At 44.6% G+C, this 23,194-nt stretch overlaps 2 protein-coding genes across 2 annotated transcripts; both read right to left on the bottom strand.

Moving 5' to 3' along the window:
* Positions 1 to 1,066: 1,066 nt before the first annotated feature.
* On the bottom strand, positions 1,067 to 9,563 carry NANS (N-acetylneuraminate synthase). The gene is made up of 6 exons (XM_010725937.4): positions 9,338 to 9,563; positions 8,513 to 8,728; positions 5,657 to 5,756; positions 4,808 to 4,962; positions 3,499 to 3,765; positions 1,067 to 2,936 (listed from the first exon to the last, which is right to left on the bottom strand). The coding sequence occupies exons 1-6, from the start codon at positions 9,467 to 9,469 to the stop codon at positions 2,739 to 2,741; spliced, it is 1,068 nt and encodes a 355-aa protein (XP_010724239.3). The 5' UTR covers positions 9,470 to 9,563; the 3' UTR covers positions 1,067 to 2,738.
* Positions 9,564 to 13,627: 4,064 nt separating this feature from the next.
* LOC109363752 (uncharacterized) lies at positions 13,628 to 14,530 on the bottom strand. Its single transcript, XM_019610121.2, has one exon. It carries the CDS (start codon positions 14,522 to 14,524, stop codon positions 13,628 to 13,630), a length of 897 nt encoding a protein of 298 aa, XP_019465666.2. The 5' UTR covers positions 14,525 to 14,530.
* Between the last annotated feature and the right edge of the window lie 8,664 nt (positions 14,531 to 23,194).

Below are 23,194 nucleotides of genomic sequence, written 5' to 3'. Positions count from 1 at the left end.
TGTCAATGCTTTGGATGAAGGGATAAAGCACTCCCTCTGTAAGTTTGTAGACAATACCAAATTAGGCTGGAATGTTGATCTGCTTGAAGGTCTTGAGTCTCCAGAGGGACCTAGATAGATTGGATCAAGGGTCTAAGTCCAACCTCATGACACCCAATGAGGCCAAATGTTGGGTGTTGCAGTTGAGTTGCAACTCTGTATAGTAGCGCAGGCTTGGGAAAGAAAAGGACCTGGAGTTTTGGTGAACGTGGCTGAATATGAAACAGAAGTCTGCCCAGGTGATAAAGGCCAATGGCATCCTGGCCTATGAATGAAATAGTGTGGGTAGTATGGCTAAGGAAGTGATTGTCCCTTGTCCACACCAAATATTGGACAACACCTCCAACACTGCATGCAGCTTTAGTCCTTTCACTAGGACACTGAGTTGTTCAAGTGTGTGCAGAGAAGAGCAACAAAATAAAGCAGGTGAAAGGACTAGAAAACAAGACATACCAGAACTAACAGAGGGAACTGGGGCTATTTAGTAAAAAAGAGGTTGAGGGATGACCTAATAATGTTATGCAACTATGTGACAGAAGGCTGCAAAGAGAATGTTATCCGTCTCTTCTCTCAGGTTGTAAATTGCAGAACATAAGGCCTCAAGTTGTGCCAGGGAAGGCTGAAATTTTATATTATACATTTTTTCACATAGAGGGTGGTTAAGCACGGGAACAAACTGTCCAGGGAACTGGTAGTGTCCCTATCCCTTGAGATACTTAAGAGAGATATGGACATGGCCGTAGGACAGATAATTTAGTGCCAAGATTTGGTATGCCAGTTTGATGATTGGATGTGATGTTCTTGAAGGTCTTTTCTAACCTAGGTGATTCTATGATTTAAGTCCTGGAAGTCTTTGGAGTCTATGTTTTTATCAGTTTATTGGACCAGGTGTACTGTTCACCTGAACAAGCACTGCTTGAAGCAAGCCAGGTAATTTTTGGTGATTCAAATACTAAAGGCCATTGACTCCTCTCTGCTGCTGGCAAAGGCAAGATCTTACTACAGATTGAAATGCAAAACGAGTTGCTTGTTTTGAAAGCTGGATTTATTTTTTAAACTTGCCATTTAAAAAAATTAAACAGTTGAGTTGTTTCTTAATGTAAGGCAAGCATACTGCATCAGCACTCACAGACTGTCACAAGCACGTGATTCAAACAGTTTCTTCCCAGTTTAAAGACAGAACTACAGACTCTTCAGAGCTGCAGAAAAGTACACATTTGGAAAGTGAACTACTTACAGGCACAGAAAAATAACCATCAAATTCAAGACATTTTACCAATTTATGATTAAGAGGTAGCAATAACCATAATAACCGTAACTAGCAATTGATTCTGTTCACATACAAACACAGACTGATAACACCAATGTGATTTCGTGCTTATCAAGCTAGTTGAGATATGTATTATACCTGCTGCCACCTGGTCTTGCCCAAAGACAATAGGCAAAGGGACTGCACTTCTTACTTGAAAAGCACCTGTATTGCGAGAGTGGAGTGCACAGAAGAGTGCTGGCAATCATGCTGTGATCTAGTCAATGAGGTGATCTAGTCAAGTAGCTAGCTTCAGCTGTTTCAAAGAGCAGTGTGTGGGGGAGGAGGGGGAAGAATTCCAACACAGCATCTTTGTACAAAAAGAAGGCTGCAAAATCTTTACTAGCATTTGATTTCTTACCTGAGCAGCTGTCCTCACATACAAATAGAGAAGCTGCACAGCAGAATTTATTAGGATGCCAAGATTCAGTAAGCTGACAGATGCTTTTGCCAATTTCTGGAAGCACAGATTAAATTTACTTCCACTGATCCACATTGGGTGAATTTTGCCTCATCTAGCTTGCTGTCTTGCCTTTCAGTTTATAAAAAGTACAAAAAGGTTCTTTTTCAAGCTCCTTATATGGGAGCTGTCTCCATATCCAATTCAGTGACTTTGTTGGTACTGCCTTTGAGAAGGTAAGTGCATACTGGAACCTAGCTTTCCTTAAGGAGCTAGCTTTTGAAAGATTGGCACCACAGGAATAGATTATTATCTCCCTTCTCTATACTGCTGCACTTCCGTGAGTTTGTCCACTTCTATTCCTCAAGCAGGTTCCTGCCACCCATTCCTTTAACTTGAGACTTTTTTTAAATCTTAAGACATATCTTAAGAACAATCATATTGCATGCGTAAAACTGTCTGTTTAGTTTAGGTAATTCTTCTCTTTGCATTTAACAAGAACTTGCATCCCATATTCATGAGATTAAAGGAAATGGCAGAAGAGAGACTTTACAGTAAAAGAACAATTCAAGTATAGACAAATTATTAGGATTAGTGTATTCTTATCGGAAAAAGAAAGCTAGAAAAAAGTAGACCTTGGTCACCATAATAACCATAACTAGCAATTGATTCTGTCACAGACAAACGCAGACTGATAACACCAATGTGATTTCGTGCTTATCAAGCTAGTTGCTAGTTGGCAAAAAATCCAAATTAATTGAAGTGGAATGGAAGAGGAGGAACATGGTATTTTCTAGACACAGTACAGTGCAGTTTCTAATAAAATTGCTTTTCATAATTTATATCCCCTAGTTGCGAAAACTTCCTGCAGAACAAACCCTGAAAATGTAATCTTCTTAGATCCTTTCTAACCCACCATGTCACTATACTTAAACATGCTGTGCAGTAGGACAGACTGACATCATAAAATATCAAATGGAGAGCTTTGGTTTAGCACTTCACTTTTTTGACTGCCTGCTCAGTGATGGTTTCATCTTCTTCAATTGTTGTCTTTGCCTTCTGGCCCACCAGATCAAAGATAGTTTCTGGAGCAAAACCCTTAGGCTCTCCCACTTTCACTGTCAGCATGTCAAGTGTCAGTACGGTTCCTTCAGGAATGGTCACTTTTGCCACAACAGACTTCCCCAGCTACAGAGGAGAAAATAAAAAACAACATATAAGTCAAACACAATCATAGGCACCAGAAGTGGACCAAAAGATTATAAGCTATTTGAGAAAGGGTTGCCCACCCCGTTGCTTAACTTCTTAACTTCTTCCACGAGAAGCTTGAGTTAGTATGGAAATGTTTACTGTAACAAGGCTGATGAAGTCTTTTCTGAATTCAGACAATATCTCATTGGCATTTCCCAGTTCAGAATGGACGGAATCTGAGTAGACTGATGAGCATTCTAGCTTCATGTAAACACAGCTTGTGCATTCACACCTATTTAGCGCTCAAGGAAGTTAATCACAGGGAACATCCATGAAACTCCGCTGAACTTAACCGTCAGAAATGGCACTTGATAAGAAATGCGGTCTGCATAAAAGTTACAGTGCAGTGTGTGTTCTGCTCCTTTGCAGTGGAAAATTTATTATTGTGCAGAGGCAAAACACTGCAACAAAAACTGAGACCGTCAGACCACAAACCCAAGTATTGGCTGCTGTTTTTCTGCATGGGAGTTACTGACGGTGAATCAAAAGCAGGAGTTACCTTTTCATTGCAAGCCATTTCACAAGGCAGGAGCTGTTTGATTGGAGAACCCATTGCTTTTTCCACAGTACGGATGGCCTTCACTAGCTCTGCCAGCTCCTTTGGCTCCAGGGAAGCCTGGTGGTCACTTCCTTTCCATGTTTTGTCGAGAGTCACGTGACGCTCCACCACTTTTGCACCCAGAGCAACAGCTGCCACCGAAATGGCAATGCCAGTTTCGTGCCCCGAATAGCCAATGGGGATGTCGGGAAAAGCTGACTGATACGCCTGGAATCACGATAGAGTTGGTCTCAGTTGCCAAGGCAGCAATTTCAAAGACAGAGCAAATTTAACAATAATAACTGCAGTGAAGATGCGGGCAGTTTCCATGCCACAAAACAAGCTGTTGGTTACGCTGAGGAAGAATTTCCAATTGAATGGTCACAGTGTGTTACCAACCACTCTGTTTTAAGAAGTTCACTCCATTGTGTTCTGAGAAGTTCACTGTGATTATCAATACTGACAATGAGAAAGACTCCTTCTACTCTACAGCTTCTCTCATGCTTTTCTTTTTAATTTGTTTGTGCTCTTCAAGGTCTTAAAAGCCCACCCCGCTGTAAGTTGTGCAAATGGAGTTTTTTTCATTCAAGAACCCAACACCTTGTTAAGCTTAACCTGTGTTCAAAGTAGATGGTGCACCTTCCCATGTTTCAAATCTGAAGCGGTCCTTTCAGCATCACACAGAGGAGTTATTCACTCCTACAGGCAGTTAAATACGGTCACGTCCAGATATACTCAAGCTAACAAATACTGCCCAGTGCATAAAGCTGGGCAAATGTTTGAACGCTGGCCGACCTGGGAACTGCATCGGTACCAGGCACATCCAAGCAATAATTTCAAAGGAAACTACAATCCATTTCCTCTCACAGATCTGATATTCACACAAAGCCTTTTTAGTGGAATTATCTGGTTGAGCTCCCAGCTGAGAGGCACATCCTCAGTTCCATACACCCTCCTGGAGGTGAGGTAACTGTACACATCCTTTTCTTTCCTTTTCAAAGCTTACGCTCACCCTTCAGCCTCCCTTCTATTCAACTGCAAAGCCCCAACAAAAATCTCTCTTATCATATTCCATAAAGCCAAGTTCTGCCAAAAGAGGACCCAATTAATAGTTTTACTTCAAGGCCAAGATGAATGAGAGGACCATAATGCACTTTCCCACTTCTCAGAAGCAAACTCGAGCATGCGTAAGACCTGGAAACAGAACTCAAAAGAAGTGCATAGGCCTTCTGTGGTACTGTGCCAATGGCACTCTTACTTATTCACTGACCGATATAACACGGAGATTGACATCCTCGGGCTGAAGCGGGTAGGCACTGGTGCACTGCAGGAAGCAGAAGTTTGGATTGATGGGCTTCACAATCTGATACACCTGGTGCATTGTGTTCATCGACTGCATCCCGCTGGAAATCACCATTGGGCGTCCTAGCCATTAAAAAAAATGTTTTGCCTAGATTTCAAGTTTAGATCCCTAAGAAATCTGCACAAGCTTAACTGAAGCTCTGCAATGCATTTGGTTGAACTAGAAAAGGAAGATGGGTGATTTTTTAATTTTTTCCTGAAATTAAGCGAAGGGAATACATAATAACTGAACTGGTGAGACACTGTGAAACCAGCAAAGTTTACTGAGACTGGGTTCCCCAGTTCATGAAAGACAGGGAAATTCTAGGGAGAGTCCAGTGGAGGGGCACAAACGTGATGAGGGGCCTGGAACATCTCCTCCACAAGGAAAGGCTGGGAGACCTGGGGTTGTTCAGCCTGGAGAAAGCTAAAAGGGGATCAATTGAAAATGGGCATGAGTCAAATGGATGGGGCCAAGCTCACTTCAGTGGTGCCCAGTGCAGAACAAGGGGCAGCGGCACAATCCAGAACATAATAAGTACCATCTGAGCACAAAGAAAAACTTCTTTACTGTGACTGTGACAGAGCAGTGGAATGGGCTACCCAGAGACACTGTGCAGTCTCTTTCTCTGGAGATATTCAGAACCTACCTGGTTATTTTTCTGTGCAACCTGCTGTAGCAAATGTGCTTCAGCAGGCAGTTGGATGATCGTCAGAGGTCTCCTCCTGCCCCTACAACTTGTGATTCCGCAAATACTGCTCAGTAGATAATGCTTACCTTTCTTTGCAGTCTTTTCCAAATATGGGAAATTGTTTGTATCTCCTGATCCTACTTTGAAAAATGGAACATCTAGTTCATGAAGAAATTCTACAGCCATCTGCAAGAAAAATAAATAACAATCACTATTTTTCAACATACCAATTCAACTGGGTTAATGACAGAGAAGAACCATCAACAAGCCAACCCTGCAAAATAGCAAAAGCAAAGTTGAATTAAATAGGGCACGTATACATAACCCTCAAATTATACTAGTCCAGAATATATAAGGTACTAAATAAATGGAAATATGCACCATTCTGCTTCTGGAGGTTGGTCTGCAAATTAACAGTTAGGAAACTCTGGGTCAAACAAGTGACTAGATTTCAAGATTGACACTGACAACGTGGCTGGATTTTTCTGTCAGATATCTTTACAACAACGGTGTTGTAAAGGTGCTTTCTACAAATACTAAGCCAGAATTTCTGAAACTGTTGTTAAAATACTCTTAGTACTATGGAGGCAAGTAGTAAGAACATTATTGCTTCCTTCCAAAAAATAAGTAATGCACAGACATAGCAAAAATCACATTTGTATAGTGAAATATATGGCTCTATCCCTCTACCTGCTATGTATTCTATTAATCATCAGAATCAAAACCAGAAAAATATTGCATGTTTGAAATCCATAGAATTTTATTCTTAGCCTTCTATTTTGTAATTTGATACTAGGTAGGGTGTACATTCCCCTTTCAGAAAAGATGACTCTGAAACTATCACATAAGCACATGAAAGATCTCACATAGCAAGCGATATTAAAATCCTTCACTCGCACCTGAGAGAAACAATGAGACAGTCACCTAACTTTGTCCCCCTTTCAATCATACCACAAACAATTCTAGTTTCATTGGCTGATTCTTTGTTGCTGCCAAATATATTTAGCACTAGAAAAAGAAAGAGGTAATGTTCGGAAGAGATACATGTTTCATTTTTCTATAATCGTTGATGGAGGTTCAATTGCTTGTATCTAGGATGTATAACGTCCCTTTAATAAAGTTTATTCGTTAAGATACATTGGGCATAAAGACATACTACAAAGCCATAGACTGAATTCAAGGAGATTGCACAAAACAAAGTACAACATTTGGACACAGTATCTAATACTACTGTTCATAGGATGACTATCTCCTAAAAGTCGGCAGCTTTTTCGTAAGGATTTCATGAGCAGGCCCAGCTTGAGCAGCAGGACTGGACCAGACAACCTCCAGAGGTCCCTTCCGACCTCAACCACTCTGTGTAATTTCAAGCAGTAGAGACAAGGCTAGAGGGAGTGGTTCAATGGGATCCTGTTCCATCTCCGGTACATTCTGGAACAGAGCAGATGCAGGACTTGCCTGTAGTCTTCGTATTTACTTCACACGTCACTTTACAGAACTTCCTCATACAATTAAACACACATTTTAACTTCCTGACATACCTGGGGTTCCAGAAATTACTCTCAATTTACAGAAGGTAACAATACTACATCAATCTATGCAATGTCTACAGCAAGTTCAAAGAACTGTGGCTAGCAGAAACACTGCTGAAGTGTCAGCAGCTATGTGAAGAAACTGCTGTTCAAAGAATGATGTCAGTACTGCTAACCGACTGATGAGGTAACAAGCTTGGGAAGCATCTTGAGAAAAATAAGGTGGAAAGTGAACTTTACTACCACATCTCACGCATTTTGCATTTCACTACAATGTCAGAAAAGGACCTGATTTTTCACTCCAAAAGCACACAGGTGTTTAAGATCTTAGATATGGAAATCCAAAATGAACAGTTTAAATTTTCTGTTCTTAAACGAAAGAACAGAGAAAGCGTTGCTATTCCACAGACCCCTCAGACATTAAGATACCAATTAAATAAATATCACAAACACCTTCTCTTCCCTGATCTATTTCTGAGCCCATGGCGACCAACTATTGCAATACATGCAGAACATCCTTTCATCTGTCAGACATCCAAAATAGGCTTTTTTTACAGAGTTTGATAGCTGCATGCAGCTGGGGAAGTCAAGGATTTCAGCCAACAGAACAGTGTGTTAAAAGAAACGGTGAGAATGGCCAGAGGACTAGAAAAGACAAGGGAAAAAGCTCAAAGGAATTGCAATTCCTTAATCCAGGGAGTATTAAAAAAAAGGAGATTATAATGTTGTTCAAATAAAATAAAATGAAAATAGGAACTTCTATGTCAGATGAAGAATTACAAGAAAGGAGATTAAACTGATGGGTCAGCAATTCTCTCTGATGGTAAGGAAAGCAAGGCACAGAACAGATTACTTTTGGACATCAGATAAAAACCATCTCATCCCATCCTGGGCAAGGCTACTTGCTGGTGAGCCTGCCTTAGGGAAAAAGTGGCAGGCTTACTTCTAGACGGTTTCTTTCAGTTTGTTTTCTTCATTTTCTAGGCCACGAATTAAAGTAAAATAATACATAACCTTCACTCTGTGTTGAGGTTTAACTACTACCTGAATTTTCCTGCCTACACATTTCAATCATACACTGCATTTATTAAAGATCCTCTCCATGTTGAAGGAAAAAGGAGTGTAACCATTTTTGATGTTTAGAAACATAAGCTTAAATCTAGTAAACAGAAATAAACGAAAAAAATAGTGAAAAGATTGGTATTAAGTAGAGAAAAAAAAATCTATAGAGGAAAGTCTGACATAATCACAGTGGATACACAAGTGAGCAGGAGAACTATATCAGTCTAGTTTCCTCATTTACAAACTCAACATCTACATGCACTTGGTGGACTTTTTATGTAAGAACTGTAAGGGGCAAACAAGATATGCAACAGCTGCATTTTGCATCACACTGTGTGGTGTACATACCTCATCCATGCCAGAAGCCGTGAAGAAAATCCCAACCTCCTCCGCGTACTTCTTCAGCTCTCTGTACTGGTCGTGACTGAACTCCAAGTGGCGCTTGTGCTCCCCGTAGGTCTTCCCCCAGGAGTGTTTTGAGGTGTACGGCCTCTCTAAGGCTTTTTTGTTGAATTTGTATTCCAGTTCGCTCTTCTGAAACTTAGCGCAGTCTGCCCCACAGTCCTGCAAAAGAAGCTGGGTCACTCACAGGAGCAGCGCAACCGGTCCTAGTGTGAACACGCAAAAGCTGTGCAGGTAGCGGCCGTCTGCATCGCAGCGCTCACACCATCGTGCCACCGGTGAGAACGCAGAGCGACTCTGCCCGTGGCTCTGAACGCATTTTGCTCCGGTTTCTCCGGTGACGATGCGCAGTTTCCAAACACAGGTCCAACCAACACTAAATTTTCGAAAGGCTTTTCTGTCTGACGGGGTGACTGAAGCATTACTCCAGGGGAAGTCAACACACGAACGCGCTAAGGCAGCCGAGGCAGACCGACGCGCAGCGCTCGGAGCCGCACCGTACCCACACCTGGGTGCGGCACACGGACCGCCGCCGCCCCCCGCAGCTGCGCGCAGTGCGCGAGGCGGACACCAGCCCAATGCGAGCACGGCGCAGTCACGAGCCGTCACGCACCGACCGGCGGCTGCGAAACGCTCTTTTTGTTGCCTCTCACCACGACCTCATTCTCCAGCCGCTCACCCGCAACCAGCCCGCTCCTCCCGGAGTGAGCCTGGGGCCCGCTCCCACCTCTCCCCCCCGCAGCAGCTGCCCGCGGCGCTCCCCATTGGCACCTTGGCCATGCGGATCATGCGCTTGGCGATGTCCAGGTCGCCCTGGTGGTTCTGCCCGATCTCCGCGATGATGAAGCAGGGATAGTCGCCGCCGATGCGGCGCCCGGGGCACAGCTCGAACTCCCGCGGCATGATGGCGCCGCCACTGCCACCGGCCACTCGCGACTGCGCCGACCGACCCCGGCAGCCGGCGGCCCGCCCGCTGGCTCCGCCCGGCCGGGGGCGGGGCTGGGCGGCGGATGCCAGCCCCGGGAGCGGAGGGGCTGGGGAGGCCGGCTGGGGGCCATCCGCAGGCTGCGGCGCGGCGGCCGCGCAAGCAACTTGAGGGCGGTCCCCGCTTGTCCACACCCTCATTTTAGGGAGTAGAGAGCGATACGTTGTCCTTGAGCCTCCTTGCCTCCGGACTGAATGCTTCCTGTTCCTTCAGCTGCTTCCCATAAGGCTTGTGCTCCAGACCCCTCACAGCTTCGTTGCCCTTCTCTGGACACGCTCCAGCACCTCGATGTCTCGTAGTGAGGGACCCGAAACTGGACACAGTACTGGAGGTGTGGCTTTGCCTGGGCCAAGTACAGAGGGATGATCACCTCCCTGCTCCTGCTGCCTGCACTGGTGTACAAGCCAGGATGCCATTGGCCTGCTTTGGCCACCGGGCATGCTGCTGGCTTGTGTTCAGCCACATGTTGTGGGAATCAAATGTTGTTTCTGCATTAGAATTGGATAATATATATATTTTTATTTCATGATCTCCACTGTCATAGTTCTTTTTGGGAGTCTTTCTGCTTAACTTGGGGAAGATCCCTGATAGTTTACGTCACTTATCGTCTAGATAACCCTTCCCAGGGACGCACGCTCTGTATATAGGTGTATATAGGTGTATATATGTATATTTTGTCATACACACTGCAAGAATATCCAGCACCAGATCAAACCAGAGAACAAATCATGGCATGCCCGAGGAAGCACCTGAAGAGACATCGGAAGGCCTGGCATCATCCCCCGCCCCGGTGATCCTTGTTTAACGAAGACTTGGAAGCAAATCACCATATCAATACGACAAGAAGAGCACTGAGACATCTTGGAAACGACAGGATGGCGACTGACTGACACCAGGTAATAAAACAAATTAACAAGTAAATAACAAATGTAAATCCTCTGATAAGATTGTGAACCTGGAGTACCCAGCCAGTGGGGAAAAAGGGGAGAGGGGGGAGGCAAGGGGGAGAAAACAGGGTATAAAGGCTGTCATGTTGTGTCCATAGGTGCGCTCCTGCTTGTGGGACGCCCGCCATTGCAATCGCGAATAAAATCCGCTTTTATCAGAGACACCGTCCTGACAAAATTATTTGGATATTTCCAACATGTCCAACCAAGACAACTTTTGAGCCACGCGGCCCTCCAGCTTCAGTGCACTAAGCCTGTAGCATTGCCCGGAGTTGTTGTGCCAATGTGCAGGACCCAGTACTTGGTCTTGCTGAACTTCATCCCAGTGGCCTCAGCCCATCTATCCAGCCTTTCCAGATTGCTCCACAGGGCCTTCTTACCCCCAGGCAAACAAACACTTTCTCCCAACATGATGTCAAATTCACCAAGGATACATACAATTTCCTAGTTGACTAACCCATACTCTTTGTTTATCAGGCCTTGACAAAGGGACATGCAGCGTGGCATGGGTATTAAAGTGTGAGTCAAAATACTGGTGTTTCATTTTGGATTTAAACTGCTTGTCAGAAACAAGGGAAGCATCAGATTTAGGTAGGTGGTGCAAAAATTCCTGGAATGATGCAGTGCACTCTCTTAGCCTCCTGCTTATAACAAGGTGTTTGTTTCCCAGGTGATTTTCCTGACTGGAAATGTGATGATTGTACTGACATACTGATATACATATATATGTACGTATATATATAGGTGTGCTATATATAGTTGGATGGAAGCATCCCTGGAAAAGACTGCTTAATGTATTTAACCCCAGACCAATTACAGATTCTTCATCTGACTTACATGTTGTGCTTTTGAGGTTTGTTTTTCTCTGCACATAGGAGTATACCTTGTATAAACAATTTCTGCTCAGGAAAACATTTCAAAGCTTTACACGTTTTCAAGAAGGTGCCCAGCAAACATTCTCCAACCAAACTGTTGAGCTGGAACACAGTGTTCTAGCTAACTTCATTCTTACTCTGCCTTAAGATTACATAAACAAGCAAAGTGAGACCATTATAAATAAATAAATATAATACAAACATATGATTCTGACTGCATTGAAATGGCATTTGTAGGTAAAGAATTCTAATTCCTTTTCTCTTGAAATGAAATGGACCCAAATTGAGTGTATTATGATGATGTAAGTTAAACAGCATTGTGAAATGGAAAGAGATTGTTACAGAAATGTTAAGTAATGCTACGCACATAACCCTTCTTTGCACTCAGGTTTTTGCTTATCTCATGAGCTGCCTGCAACTTCCCCGTAACATTTTGCTCAAGGCTTCAGTTACGCTCTTCTAGAGCACTAAGACATTGTAAAGAACACTCATAGGAGGAAAGACAAGTGGATTGTTAAGCCAGAGGAGCAAGTTTCTGTGTAAAAGGAGGCAGATTGTGCAGGTCTGTTACACTAATGGGAAAGACCAAGGAGCAGTCTGTTTGCATTTGCTGCACATAGTGGTTTGTTAGCCATGCTATACAATAGCATTTTAACTCCAAGAAAGTTGTGAAGTGATGTGTTTGAGTCAGGAGCTAAGCCAGACCAAGGTATGCTACGTGGGCAGCATCCATGCAGAGACTGGAGTTCCATTTCTGCCTTTCTCCAGTTTTCACTTCACTGCACATGCAAGACTACATAACATTGAATTGCTTATTTACTCATATTAACCACATGTTTTTGTTTGTTTGTTTTTCCCCATGTATACTAACGTGTATCTTTGGGGAAAAATGAACTAACAGAATAAAGAGTTATTGTGTTTAGAGGTATCCACGTGGTTAACTACTTCACAATCTTGCACCTCCAGGACAAACGGCTTGCCTTTCTATCTTCCTACAGTGCCTCTTTCAAATTTTGAAAAATAAAAAAAAATCCATGACCAAAACAAATCTGAAAGATCTCTTACAGGTGGCTTTACAGTTTCACTTGTCATTTTTAAATACTCCGGTGTGGCAGAATCAGCAGTTATAAAAGATAATGAAATAGCAGCTATCTGTTGTGGAGCCAGCTGTGTAATGTCATTTTTCACTCCCTCCAGTGAAGATATGCAGGGCTGCTTTGCATTATCCCTGTAATAACTGAAAGCCAAGATTCAGGTAGTGAGTAAAGGACAAGTGAGGTAGTTAGTGGTTTCCTAGTGCAAGCTGCTGGAAAACTTCAAAGCTTACTAACAAGTTCCATTCCTCTTCTGTTTACGGCTATGGGCCTACTTGCAAATACTTTGCTGGGTATTGCCAAGAAGCTGTCACAAGCAATTTTGCTTCTTCATGAGCAGAGCACCTCAGAAAACCTGTGCCCAAACGTGGTCAAAGTGAGGAGGGGGACACATTCCCAAACAACCATCAAAGACCCTGAAACCTATGCACAGAAGACTCAGTTATGCTCGTGTAACCTTGTAAGCATGTCATACATCAGTGGGATTGGTATGATGGGTGTGGAGTGAAAACTTTGGGATTGAATGTAGAAGACAGTGTAAGAATACAGGTGTGTTTGATTGGTGGAGATGACCCACTTTGAGCCCTGCTTAGAAATAAAGCAGTGCCTCCTCTGTCAACGTTTGCCTTTGCCATGGTGTTAAGGGAGGGGAGGTTCTAAAGAAACGGTAACAGCAGCATGGGAGGCCTCCAGGCCCAGCAGAGGTCAGACCTCCCCTGTGCACAGCACTGACAAAGGCACTGGTAGCAACACGGAGACTTTTCTGTAATTTTATTGCAGAGTCAACTCTTTGAAAGGGTAGATAACAGCAGGACAAGGGGAAATGGCTTGAAGTTGAGGGAGGGAAGGTTTAGGTTGGATGTCAGGGGGAAGTTCTTTACGGGGAGAGTGGTGAGGCTGCCCAGAGAAGCTGTGGATGCCCCGTCCCGGGAGGTGTTCAAGGCCCGGTCGGATGGGGCCTCGGGCAGCCTGGTCTGGTGTTACACGTGGAGGTTGGTGGCCCTGCCTGTGGCGGGGGGGTTGGAGATTCGTGATCTTCAAAGTCCCTTCCAACCCGGGCCATTGTGTGACTGTGTGGTCTGGCAGTCCGAGCCCCTGAGGGCTGGTTGTGCCCCAGCTGCAGGCCCGGCCCTGTTCTCACCAGCTGCTGGGGCGGTGTCCTAGTGCTGCCGACGGGGTGGCCTCTTGGCGGGAGGTGCAGAGGCCTCAGAGTTGCGGGCCCTCCTCTTCGGAGCTCGCCGAGGCGCCCTGCGTGAGCACTCCCTGCCCGTGCCGGTGCTTGAGGGACCTGGCACTGCCTCCCCCGGCTCCTGCTGGGCTGCTGCTTGGCTGGTCCGCCCTGGAGCCAGGATGGATGGAGGCTGGCTGGGACCCTCACTAAGGGCAGCGGTTGAGGAGACAGGAAGCTCCTCCTCCACGTTGTCTTCCCCGGTGCTCCTGGAGGGCTGTGGGCCGGGGTAGGGGCTGCCCTCCCGTCCTGTGGCAGCATGGGAGGCCTCCGGGCCAGGCAGATGTTGCACCTGCCCACTGCACACCCGCGCAGCTTGTACAACGAGCCGTCGCACAAAGCTGGCGGCCCGGCTTCGCAGGGAGCAGTGCAGCCACAAAGTCAGTGCTCCCTCGTCCAGGCCAAAGTAGCACAGGCCAGAGATGACGTGGCGCTGTGCTGCAGAGGCTGCCCTGTGGTCAGACATGAAAAGCTGCCTCAGCTCCTGGCGCAGCCAGGGCAGCAGGGGCCGGAGCACAGCTGGAATCTGGCGGAACATGGACGGCCAGGTGGGCGCCGCCCCTGTTTGCTCTTGCACTGGTGTTGCGTGGTGAGGGGCTGTTCTGGCCCTCACCTGCTGCCCAATGACAAGCTCTTGAAAGCTGTCGTCCGAACGCACCGAGTGCAAGATGGACCCCACGCTGCGTTTGCAGAGGGGGCACGTAGGCCTGCTCTCAGCCCACCGCTGGATGCAGCCAAAGCAAAACCGATGCAGGCACGGCATCACGTAGCTGGCGTCATCCATGGTGTCCAGGCAGATGGGGCAGCGACGGTCCAGCTCGGTGGCCATGCTGTCCAGCTGCTATGGTGGGCAGGAGAGCGAAGGGGATGAGGGGCTGCTCCTCACCCCGCTGCTGCAGCAGCAGGGGTCACGCTAGGAAAGGAAGAGAGGTCATGGTTACTCGCTGACCCCGTCAGCAGAGGAACAAGTGCCTGGGTCCCTCAGGAAGGAAACCCTCCCAGCTGGGCTGCCCAGGCTGAGGCGTCCCTTACCGGTTCCCTTAGCTGCTGCGGCCTCCTGGGTGCCCCGGCTGCCTGAGCCAGGCAGGGCGGGGAAGAAGCTTGAATGGCTCTGGGGACGAGCACTGAGAGCAGCTGTCGGCAGCTCCCAGAGCACGAGACCAGCACCAAGGCTATCCTTGCTGCTTGCTCCAAACCTCACGGACACGCTCGGCTGGAGTGAGAGCACAAGGCAGAGTGAGAGACTCTGTGCCCGGCTACAGGCAGTGAGGGCCAAGAGGTCACAATCCACTGCTGCGTATGTCACTATCCCTCATGTAGGGGATGGGTGCCAGTGACGTCACAACGGGCGAGCATCATCTGCAGCACTCCAACCCCACCAATGGCATCCAGGTTTTCCGCAGTGCCTCTGTCCCTTCCGTTCCCTATATTGTGTCTGCTCGCTGTTGGCATTTTGCAGCAGTGTCTGGAGCTTTGACTGAGTCTTCCCACGTCGCCCCAGCCGTGACAAATCTCCAGATCTGTACAGCACTGGGGTGCCTTCAACAAAACCCATGTCTTCCTCTGAGGCAACAGGACACGGGCCTAACTGACTCTCCCCACAAGCCAGCACTGCTGCCCTGCCCCCTGCATGCATTGGTTCCTCCTACACCAAGTCAAAGATGGCCCGTGGCTCGCCCCTGGGGATTTTCTCCTGTTCTTCTCCCCTAGCCGGTGGCAGCAGGGCTGATCCCCTCTGCCCAGCACGCACCAGGCCTAATCCAGGCTCTGCCTCCTTTCTGGGATTGTAGCCAGGAGTGACACCGCCCATCCAGAGGGGCTGACTGGAGACTGCTGAGGCAATGAAACTGGAGCGCTTGTCCTGCAAGAACGGCTTGCGTTGCCAGCACCAGTTCAGAGGCAGTTGACATGAACTACAATTGGGAGGATCAGGCTGGAGACAGAAAAATCACACCAGCGAGACATCAGAATCCATAAGCCGAACTGAGTGCACAACTCAGCTGTCGCAAGCCTATGGACACACAGTCGAATCCAGAAAGAAAAATGTAGCAATGACATCCTCCTTTTCAATGATGTCTAGGCACTGCAGTATGAGTGCCTAGACTCATATGAGAATCGACCTTCACCATTCAGTTCATCAAGAGAATCATTTAGTTCATCAAGTGATTTAGTTCTCCCAAGAGAATCTTTTAAAATCTAGGAGGACGGGTGGGAGGTTAACTAACTGGCTTGTTCCACCTAGTGCAAACTGCTGGAGAACTTCAAAGCTTGGTGTTAGGGAACAGACTTCAAGCAATAATCTTTAAGGGAGTAGACTTTAAGCAATCAAGATCACTGCAAGATAGAGACATTCTGGTGGGTCGTTTATGTTGACCCTAATCATTAACCTTCACATAACCGAAGAACACCCACAGATTTTGCTGAACGTATGATGCTCTTAGCAAAGAAAATAGGCCACACCAGTGAACTTCCAGTGGTTAAACTTGGTAATGAGACAGTGAGCATACCAGAAAAGTTTCTGCATCCTGATGAGTGAAAACATGGCAGTGCAGTCAACAGCTCCGCTGCTGCAAGTTCTGACTCTGCAGAAAGACAACCCCATTCCTGTTCTCAGGAAGTAGGACAGAAGATAATTTTTCTTTTTATTATTATTACTAATATTTTATTAGTATTTTAATATTTATTAAGAAGGGGGGCACATATTTTGGAAAGCTAAGGGATTTCAGATTGGAAGATGTTCTGCTTCTTTAAGCTCATGATGGTATTGCTTGCTTTTCCCTTGTGATCCATCTACTTGCAGTGTATTAATTTTGAATGGAAATTCTCTCTTCCAGAGAAGCTTAGGTCATGATATTTTGATTGGCCATACAGCTTGGTTGTTAACATTTAGATTTGCTGTGACTGGATCAGAGAAATATAGATGATGTTTATTTACTTTCATCCTACGCAAATGCAAAAACATACCAGAAATCTCAAGAGGTTCAAGAAAGGAGAAGACCGCTGTCACCGTGGTAAGAGAATGGTTTAGAAAACTGGTAGGAATGGGACAAATAAATTCATGGATAAAGTTTGCTGCCTCCACAGGCCTGAATATCTGTCATAGTCCTGTGCTTCCGTACGCTTCCTAAAAGCCTTCAGGAATTTAGCTGCCTCTCCTGAGTCCGTGCCTCAAACTGGCCATACAGAGGCGCCAGAGAAACAATATCAACCTCAGTGCTTGGACAAAGGCCGCCTCTGAGACTGTTTTACTCCAAAAACATCCTGTAGCAGACATCCAGACACACTGTGGGCCTCTCTGTGAAGTGATGAACCGAAGGCTTAAATGGCATTTATTATGATTTTGTGGTACATGTGTTCTTTGCAGGGTGAAGCTGAATGGGATTTCCAAGACCTTTCCTACGCACATTTTGCACCACCTACCGCCCCCTGCCCCATTGCAAATGGAATAGTGCATTGCCTTCTGAGGAGTTGTATGGTGATGCGAGCCGGAGCGTAGGCTGATGAATTTCATGGCTGTAAATGTTCACCAGCCATTTATTAAGCCGCCTCACACTCGTTACTGGCTGTACAAAACAACTTGTGAGTGTAGCATTAGCGCAGAATGTACATACAAGCGGAGATTAACAAAGTTCCCCACAAAACTTAGCTGATTGAAAAAGCAGTTTGTTAAGAAGTGTTTCTTAAAGCAAACCTCTAAAACACTGCTTCTCGTGGAGTTTTAATTTTCCCTACTACACTTGCTCAGGAGCACTCCAACCCCAGCAATGGTATCCGGGTTTTCCACAGTGCCTCTGTCCATTCCATTTTCTATATTGTGCCTGATAGCAGTTCACTTTCCTGACATGATTTTCCATTGCCCCTTCTCAGTGATGGTTAGTTTAGTTAGTTTAGTTTAGGTAATTCTTCTCTTTACATTTAACAAGAACTTGCATCCTATAGTCATGGGATTAAAGGAAATGGCAGAAGAGAGACTTTACAGTAACAGAACAATTCAAGTATAGACAAATTATAAGGATTAGTGTATTCTTCTCGGAAAAAGAAAGCTAGAAAAAAGTAGACCTTGGTCACCATAATAACCATAACTAGCAATTGATTCTGTCACAGACAAACGCAGACTGATAACACCAATGTGATTTTGTGCTTATCAAGCTAGTTGCTAGATTTCAAGTTCAGATCTCTAAGAAATCTGCACAAGCTTAACTGAAGCTCTGCAATGCATTTGGTTGAACTAGAAAAGGAAGATGGGTGATTTTTTAATTTTTTCCTGAAATTAAGCAAAGGGAATACATAATAACTGAACTGGTGAGACACTGTGAAACCAGCAAAGTTTACTGAGACTGGGTTCCCCAGTTCATGAAAGACAGGGAAATTCTAGGGAGAGTCCAGTGGAGGGGCACAAACGTGATGAGGGGCCTGGAACATCTCCTCCACAAGGAAAGGCTGGGAGACCTGGGGCTGTTCAGCCTGGAGATCAATTGAAAATGGGCATGAGTCAAATGCATGGGGCCAAGCTCACTTCAGTGGTGCCCAGTGACAGAACAAGGGGCAGTGGGCATGATTCCAGCACAGTAACTAATGAATAGAGGCTATGTGGACACTAGGTGTCCTTATTCAGAGAAACTGTTAGGTCCTGCCTGAAACTGATGATTGAGTACCTGGTGAAGGAGTGAAGCTGGCCTATGGAGTGCAGACAAGTTGTTGACACTTGTGATCCCTATGTGACTGGATGGGTGGATCCAGGGTGGAGCCACCCATCATAAGGACTGGTCATGGGATGGCGAGCATCTCTGGGACCTTGGCTCTGTTGCCAGAGAGTCCCTTCACCATTTCAGCAAGTTCTATGTTCTATTCCTATTTTTGCATATGATTATGGCCCTACGTGCAAATTCTTTGCTGGGAAGAACCTGTCATAAACTGTTTCTGTTTTGTTTTTTTTTGTTTTTTTTTTGTTTTTTTTTTGTTTTGTTTTTGTTTTGTGTTTTTTTTTTGTCTTGTTTTGTTTCTTTTTGTTTGTTTGTTTGTTTTTGTGAGCAGAACAGGTTTGGATCAAATCTGTAGTACAGTGGTTTGACTGTTGTCCTGAAAACTTGATGGAAAACTATTTGGTCAATGTCTTTGTTGTTTAAGTACTACTGAGGGGAAACTTTTAACTGAATGGTCAATTGGTCATGTACCTTAAATGGCTGGAAGAATTTACAGTTTTTGCTGTAAGCTAAACAGCTTCTTTCAGTTATATCAGAGGAGGTAAGGGTTAGGTTTTACAACAGAAAGATAGGGGGTTACTTCCTGCTCAGTTTCTGTCTGTTTGATCAGACATACTAGGAATTTAGTCTCTGTGGAAAACTACTTTTTCTCCCTGCCAGGTTGGCTGATGTGTATTCTTTTGCATGAAAGAATATGATGTGCAGAGCATTTTAAAAGGGCAAGAAAATGTAAAGCCAGATATATGGATCATTGCTTTGTTGAATGAGGACTTGGTCATCTTTCACTGGTGAAGAGTTCAAAAGATTTTTCTCTGCAGTAGTTCTTGAAGTAGAATCATGAAATGGATTTCACAATGATTTAGGTTGGAAGGGTCTTTAAATATCATCTAGACAACCTCACTGCCATCAGCAGGGACAAAAGATCATTTGGATATCCAGTTGCAGAAAAAGATGGTGTATGGGGCTGCTGAATCACAGCCTGAACCTTTGATTGATCACCTGAGGCGAGCAATGAGTCAGCCACGGGAGCACAGATGAAGGCAGTTCACCTGTGCTGCAGGAAGGGGTGGAGCCTGGCTCCACCTCTCCTAGACCCATTTAAGAGCTGACTGCCAGTGGGGAAGGATCTCTCTAGAGATCTGCTCCATCAGGAGTTCATCTCGCGAGCCCAGGACAGGGTGAGTGACTTTCTCTCATTTCTCCAATATAAATTATATTAGCCAAGCTCCTAGATACCATCTGTATATCCATTGATTAAACAGATGGAAAACAATACCTATAAATGCGGTTGTGCTGATGCCAAATATCTGCACCTTAGATGCAGTATAGGAGAGGCACTTGCTTTCTTCCAGTCTTAAGGAGCTATCCTGTGTCATTTCAAAGATGTTCGAGAGCAGCCCTACAATGCCATCAGCTTCCTTGTTAGTGTGGATGCCAGAGGAGAGTTGCTTAAACAAATTTTATGCACCATGGCTTCTTACAGTCTTCAGCTGTTCTACACTGGTCAGATTTTTTTCCTCTTGTTAATGAGACTTTTACCTGAGAAGCATCTTTCATGTGGAAGGTTGAGAGAGCTTGAACTACTTAGTCTGGACAGGTGATAGTTCAAGGGGATCTTACCAATGTGTATAAATGCCTGATGGGAGTAAATGAAGAAGCAGCCAGGCTCTTTGTATAGCACACTGACAGGACAATAGCCATTAGAAACAAATTAAAAAAAATAAATCCAATTTGAGCACACAGAAAAACCTTTATTTACTGTGGAGATAGACACTCAAACAGGTTGCCCAGAAAGTGTGTGCAGTCCTGCATAGTCCTGCCAACGACATTCTTGTTGATACTGCTTAAGCAAGCACATTGGAATAGACAATCTCAGGAGGTCTCCTCTTAGCTTAGTAATTCTTAGAGTCTGTGATTTGTTTGCCACTTCTTTTAATGGGAAAAACAACAAACAAAAATAAACAATTACATTCTTAATGTCTAATTCCTTTCCAAAACATCTAAATTTTGTTATTTGGGTTATTTAGCCCCAGTCAATCCATTAAAAATGGGGCCTTATAATCTCACGTTCCCCAGAGTTTACTTTCAAGGTATTGATTTTCTGTCATTCATATTATATCTCATATCTCATTCCCATTGTGGCAAAAATGGGTTATTTATGCCATTTCTTGTTAGCTGTAGCTGTAATTGCCTGAGTGAGTGTGTGCTTAGTGATCTCTGTGCATTTGCTTTGAGGAAACCTGCAGCTTGATGTTAAATGATGTGCAGAATAGCTGCTGTGAAGGAGACAGATGCTGTAAGCTTCCTGTGCTTCTCAAGCCAATTCTTTTTGGCTCTGTAACTTGTGAGCAAGTAGCAAGCAAAATATTAGGTTCCTTAGCATGGATTTTTTAAAATTTTCTTCTGACTTTTATCTATAGCTTGATGATTGAGGAATATTTTCATTGATTTTGGGGGACCAGACTACAGCCAACATGTGCCCTTCCTTTCTACTTGCCAAAACTATCAGCTTCTGTGAAAAAAGACTAGTTAGAGAAATTTTCAGAGATGTCGAGATGTCAGCTAGACTATGCCTGTCTCATTTGCATGCCAAATGAGTTAAGAGGGAGCTGAAAGCACTTGCATTTAAATTTTCTGCTCTGAAAACATCTGTTCTACTAAGTCTCTAATTTCTTCAATCAAAACCACTCTAAGATTCCAGTGCTCTGTTGAAATTATTTCCTTAATGTTGGAAGTACGTAACTGCTGTCATATTTTGCTAAATGCTTAAAAACATCTTTTTAGAATTACTTTAAAAATAAAACTCAGTATCTTTAGAAGATAGAATTATAAGTCATTCTGTTACAAAGAATGGGGAGAAATTGCACTACCCTTAAAGTCATTTATAGCCTGTCATTTACTCTTTCCATAAAGTGTTATTCATATAACGTCCCTATACTAGTCTGCCTAGTACATAAGTCACCATGCATGAATTACAAAGGGCACTATTATTATAGTCTGTAGTCTAAGATGTGACATATGCCTTTAGAAAACAATGTATCTCTGCTTCTTTTTGCGGGATAAGAAAACAGGAACAAAATGATAGTTTTGATAGTGCAAAAATACTTGAAGAATTCATCATCAAAGTAGATCTAATAACCCATGCAATTTTCTCTGCCTCTAAAGCCAGTAACATGAAGTTATCCTTTCTGATTTAACTCAGATAATTTTATTGGGCCATTTGCAAGCTTATTATTTTGCTTATATTTCATCCTTCATCATGCAATTTTAAGACAAGCAAGTATGCAGATTTAATTTTCATTTGAAATGACAATATTCTCTTTGTACTAGTGGCCTTAAGTCATCCGGAATCCCCCACAGGGCTAAGAAAGACTAGACTAAAAAAGCAGAAGAGGAAGTTGCTAAGTTTATATCCCAAATTCACTCAAACGCTTGAAAGGGAACAATAAGACTATTCTACCTTTTTGTGTGCTTATTAAAAGGGAAGAAGAGTGGTTAAAATGTACATGGGAGTGTGCTTTTAGGACAAATTAAGGGACAAGGCCAGTAAATTTCAGTGTGAGCATGACATGCGCTTCATGGGGGAGTGTCATTTTTACAGTCTTCTGTTATGAATGAAGGGCGTAGTTTGCTGTTACTCCTTATTCCTTCACTTTCCTGTGGCTGCTGGAGATTCATTAAAATAAATGACACAGTTCTGTTTTTCCTAGAAGATAAAACTGAGAGAAGTTCAGCTTACTGCCATGCTAGATTCTGAGTTTTCACTGGAGAAATCAGACATGTTTTAACTGACTCAGCAAGGTGCAGGGAGTCATGTGGGACCAGTTTGTACCACCTTCCTAGCAAAATGTAACTGACAGCAGGACAAAATGTACCTCAACCTGCAGTTTGCCTCACCTTGTCCAATTTGTCCAATTCATGTAGGTAAAAACTGACTTCCAGGGATGGTTTTCTTTGTATTTGGCCACTTCCAGAGCCATGTTGGAATGGGACTACAAGGTAGGACTGGGTGGCTTATCTCTAATGTACTGTGACACACACTGACTTACAGGCAGCACCTAAGTGGAGGCAGAGGCCTTGCCATAGACCTTAGTAGAAAATCTGTGCACTTTAGACAGAATTACTGTCCACAAATATACCATTCCAACCAAGACACCTAACACATGGTATGCATAGGTTAAGCTTTCAGCTATCAGAAAGAAAACACAACTCCATAGCACCACACACAGATGCTTCCACTGGCTCTTTCTGCAGAGTCTGGCCCAGAGGACTGACACCAAGACAGTTCCCCTGGGCAGTGCCATGGCACCTGCTGCCTTTTGAGAAGTGTTTGGGCAACACCCTCAGCCATAGGGTTTGGATTTTGTGTGGCCCTGTGCGTTGGATTATGAAACAGGAGCTGGATTGGATGACCCTGCAGGAGGCTTATAGGAGTCTTTGTTGCTCTCTCCAACTCTGTTGAAGGAGGCTGGGAAGAAATGGAAGTCGGCCTCTTCTCCCAGGTCACAGCGATAGCACAAGAGGGAATGGCCTCAAGTTGCATGAGAGAAGGGCCAGCTGGATGTGAGAAATGTGTCTTCTCAGAAGGAGTGGTGCTGCGCTGGCACAGGCTGCTCATGGAGGTGGGGGAGTCGCTGTCCTTGGACATGTTCAAGAACCATGAGGGATGTGGTTGGCGGGCATGGTGGGGATGAGCTGATGGTTGGGCTCTGCGATCTTAGAGGTCTTTTCCAGCCTTAACTCTTCTGTGGGTTAGTGGTCATAGTGGTCATTAACAGCTGGACTTCTCAGAGGTC

The sequence above is a fragment of the Meleagris gallopavo genome, chromosome Z (genome assembly GCF_905368555.1).
Source record: "Meleagris gallopavo chromosome Z, MGAL_WU_HG_1.1, whole genome shotgun sequence".
Taxonomy (NCBI): Eukaryota; Metazoa; Chordata; class Aves; order Galliformes; family Phasianidae; genus Meleagris; species Meleagris gallopavo.
This window is presented reverse-complemented; position numbering and strand designations above follow the sequence as displayed.

Coding starts and splice junctions, on each gene's coding strand:
- NANS (XM_010725937.4), bottom strand. CDS start 9,469: ATGCCGCGGGAGTTCGAGCTGTGCCCCGGGCGCCGCATCGGCGGCGAC. Junction 8,729..9,337: donor GCATGATCCGCATGGCCAAG/GTGCCAATGGGG, acceptor CTTCTTTTGCAG/GACTGTGGGGCAGACTGCGC. Junction 2,937..3,498: donor AAATGGCTTGCAATGAAAAG/GTAACTCCTGCT, acceptor TCTCCTCTGTAG/CTGGGGAAGTCTGTTGTGGC.
- LOC109363752 (XM_019610121.2), bottom strand. CDS start 14,524: ATGGCCACCGAGCTGGACCGTCGCTGCCCCATCTGCCTGGACACCATG.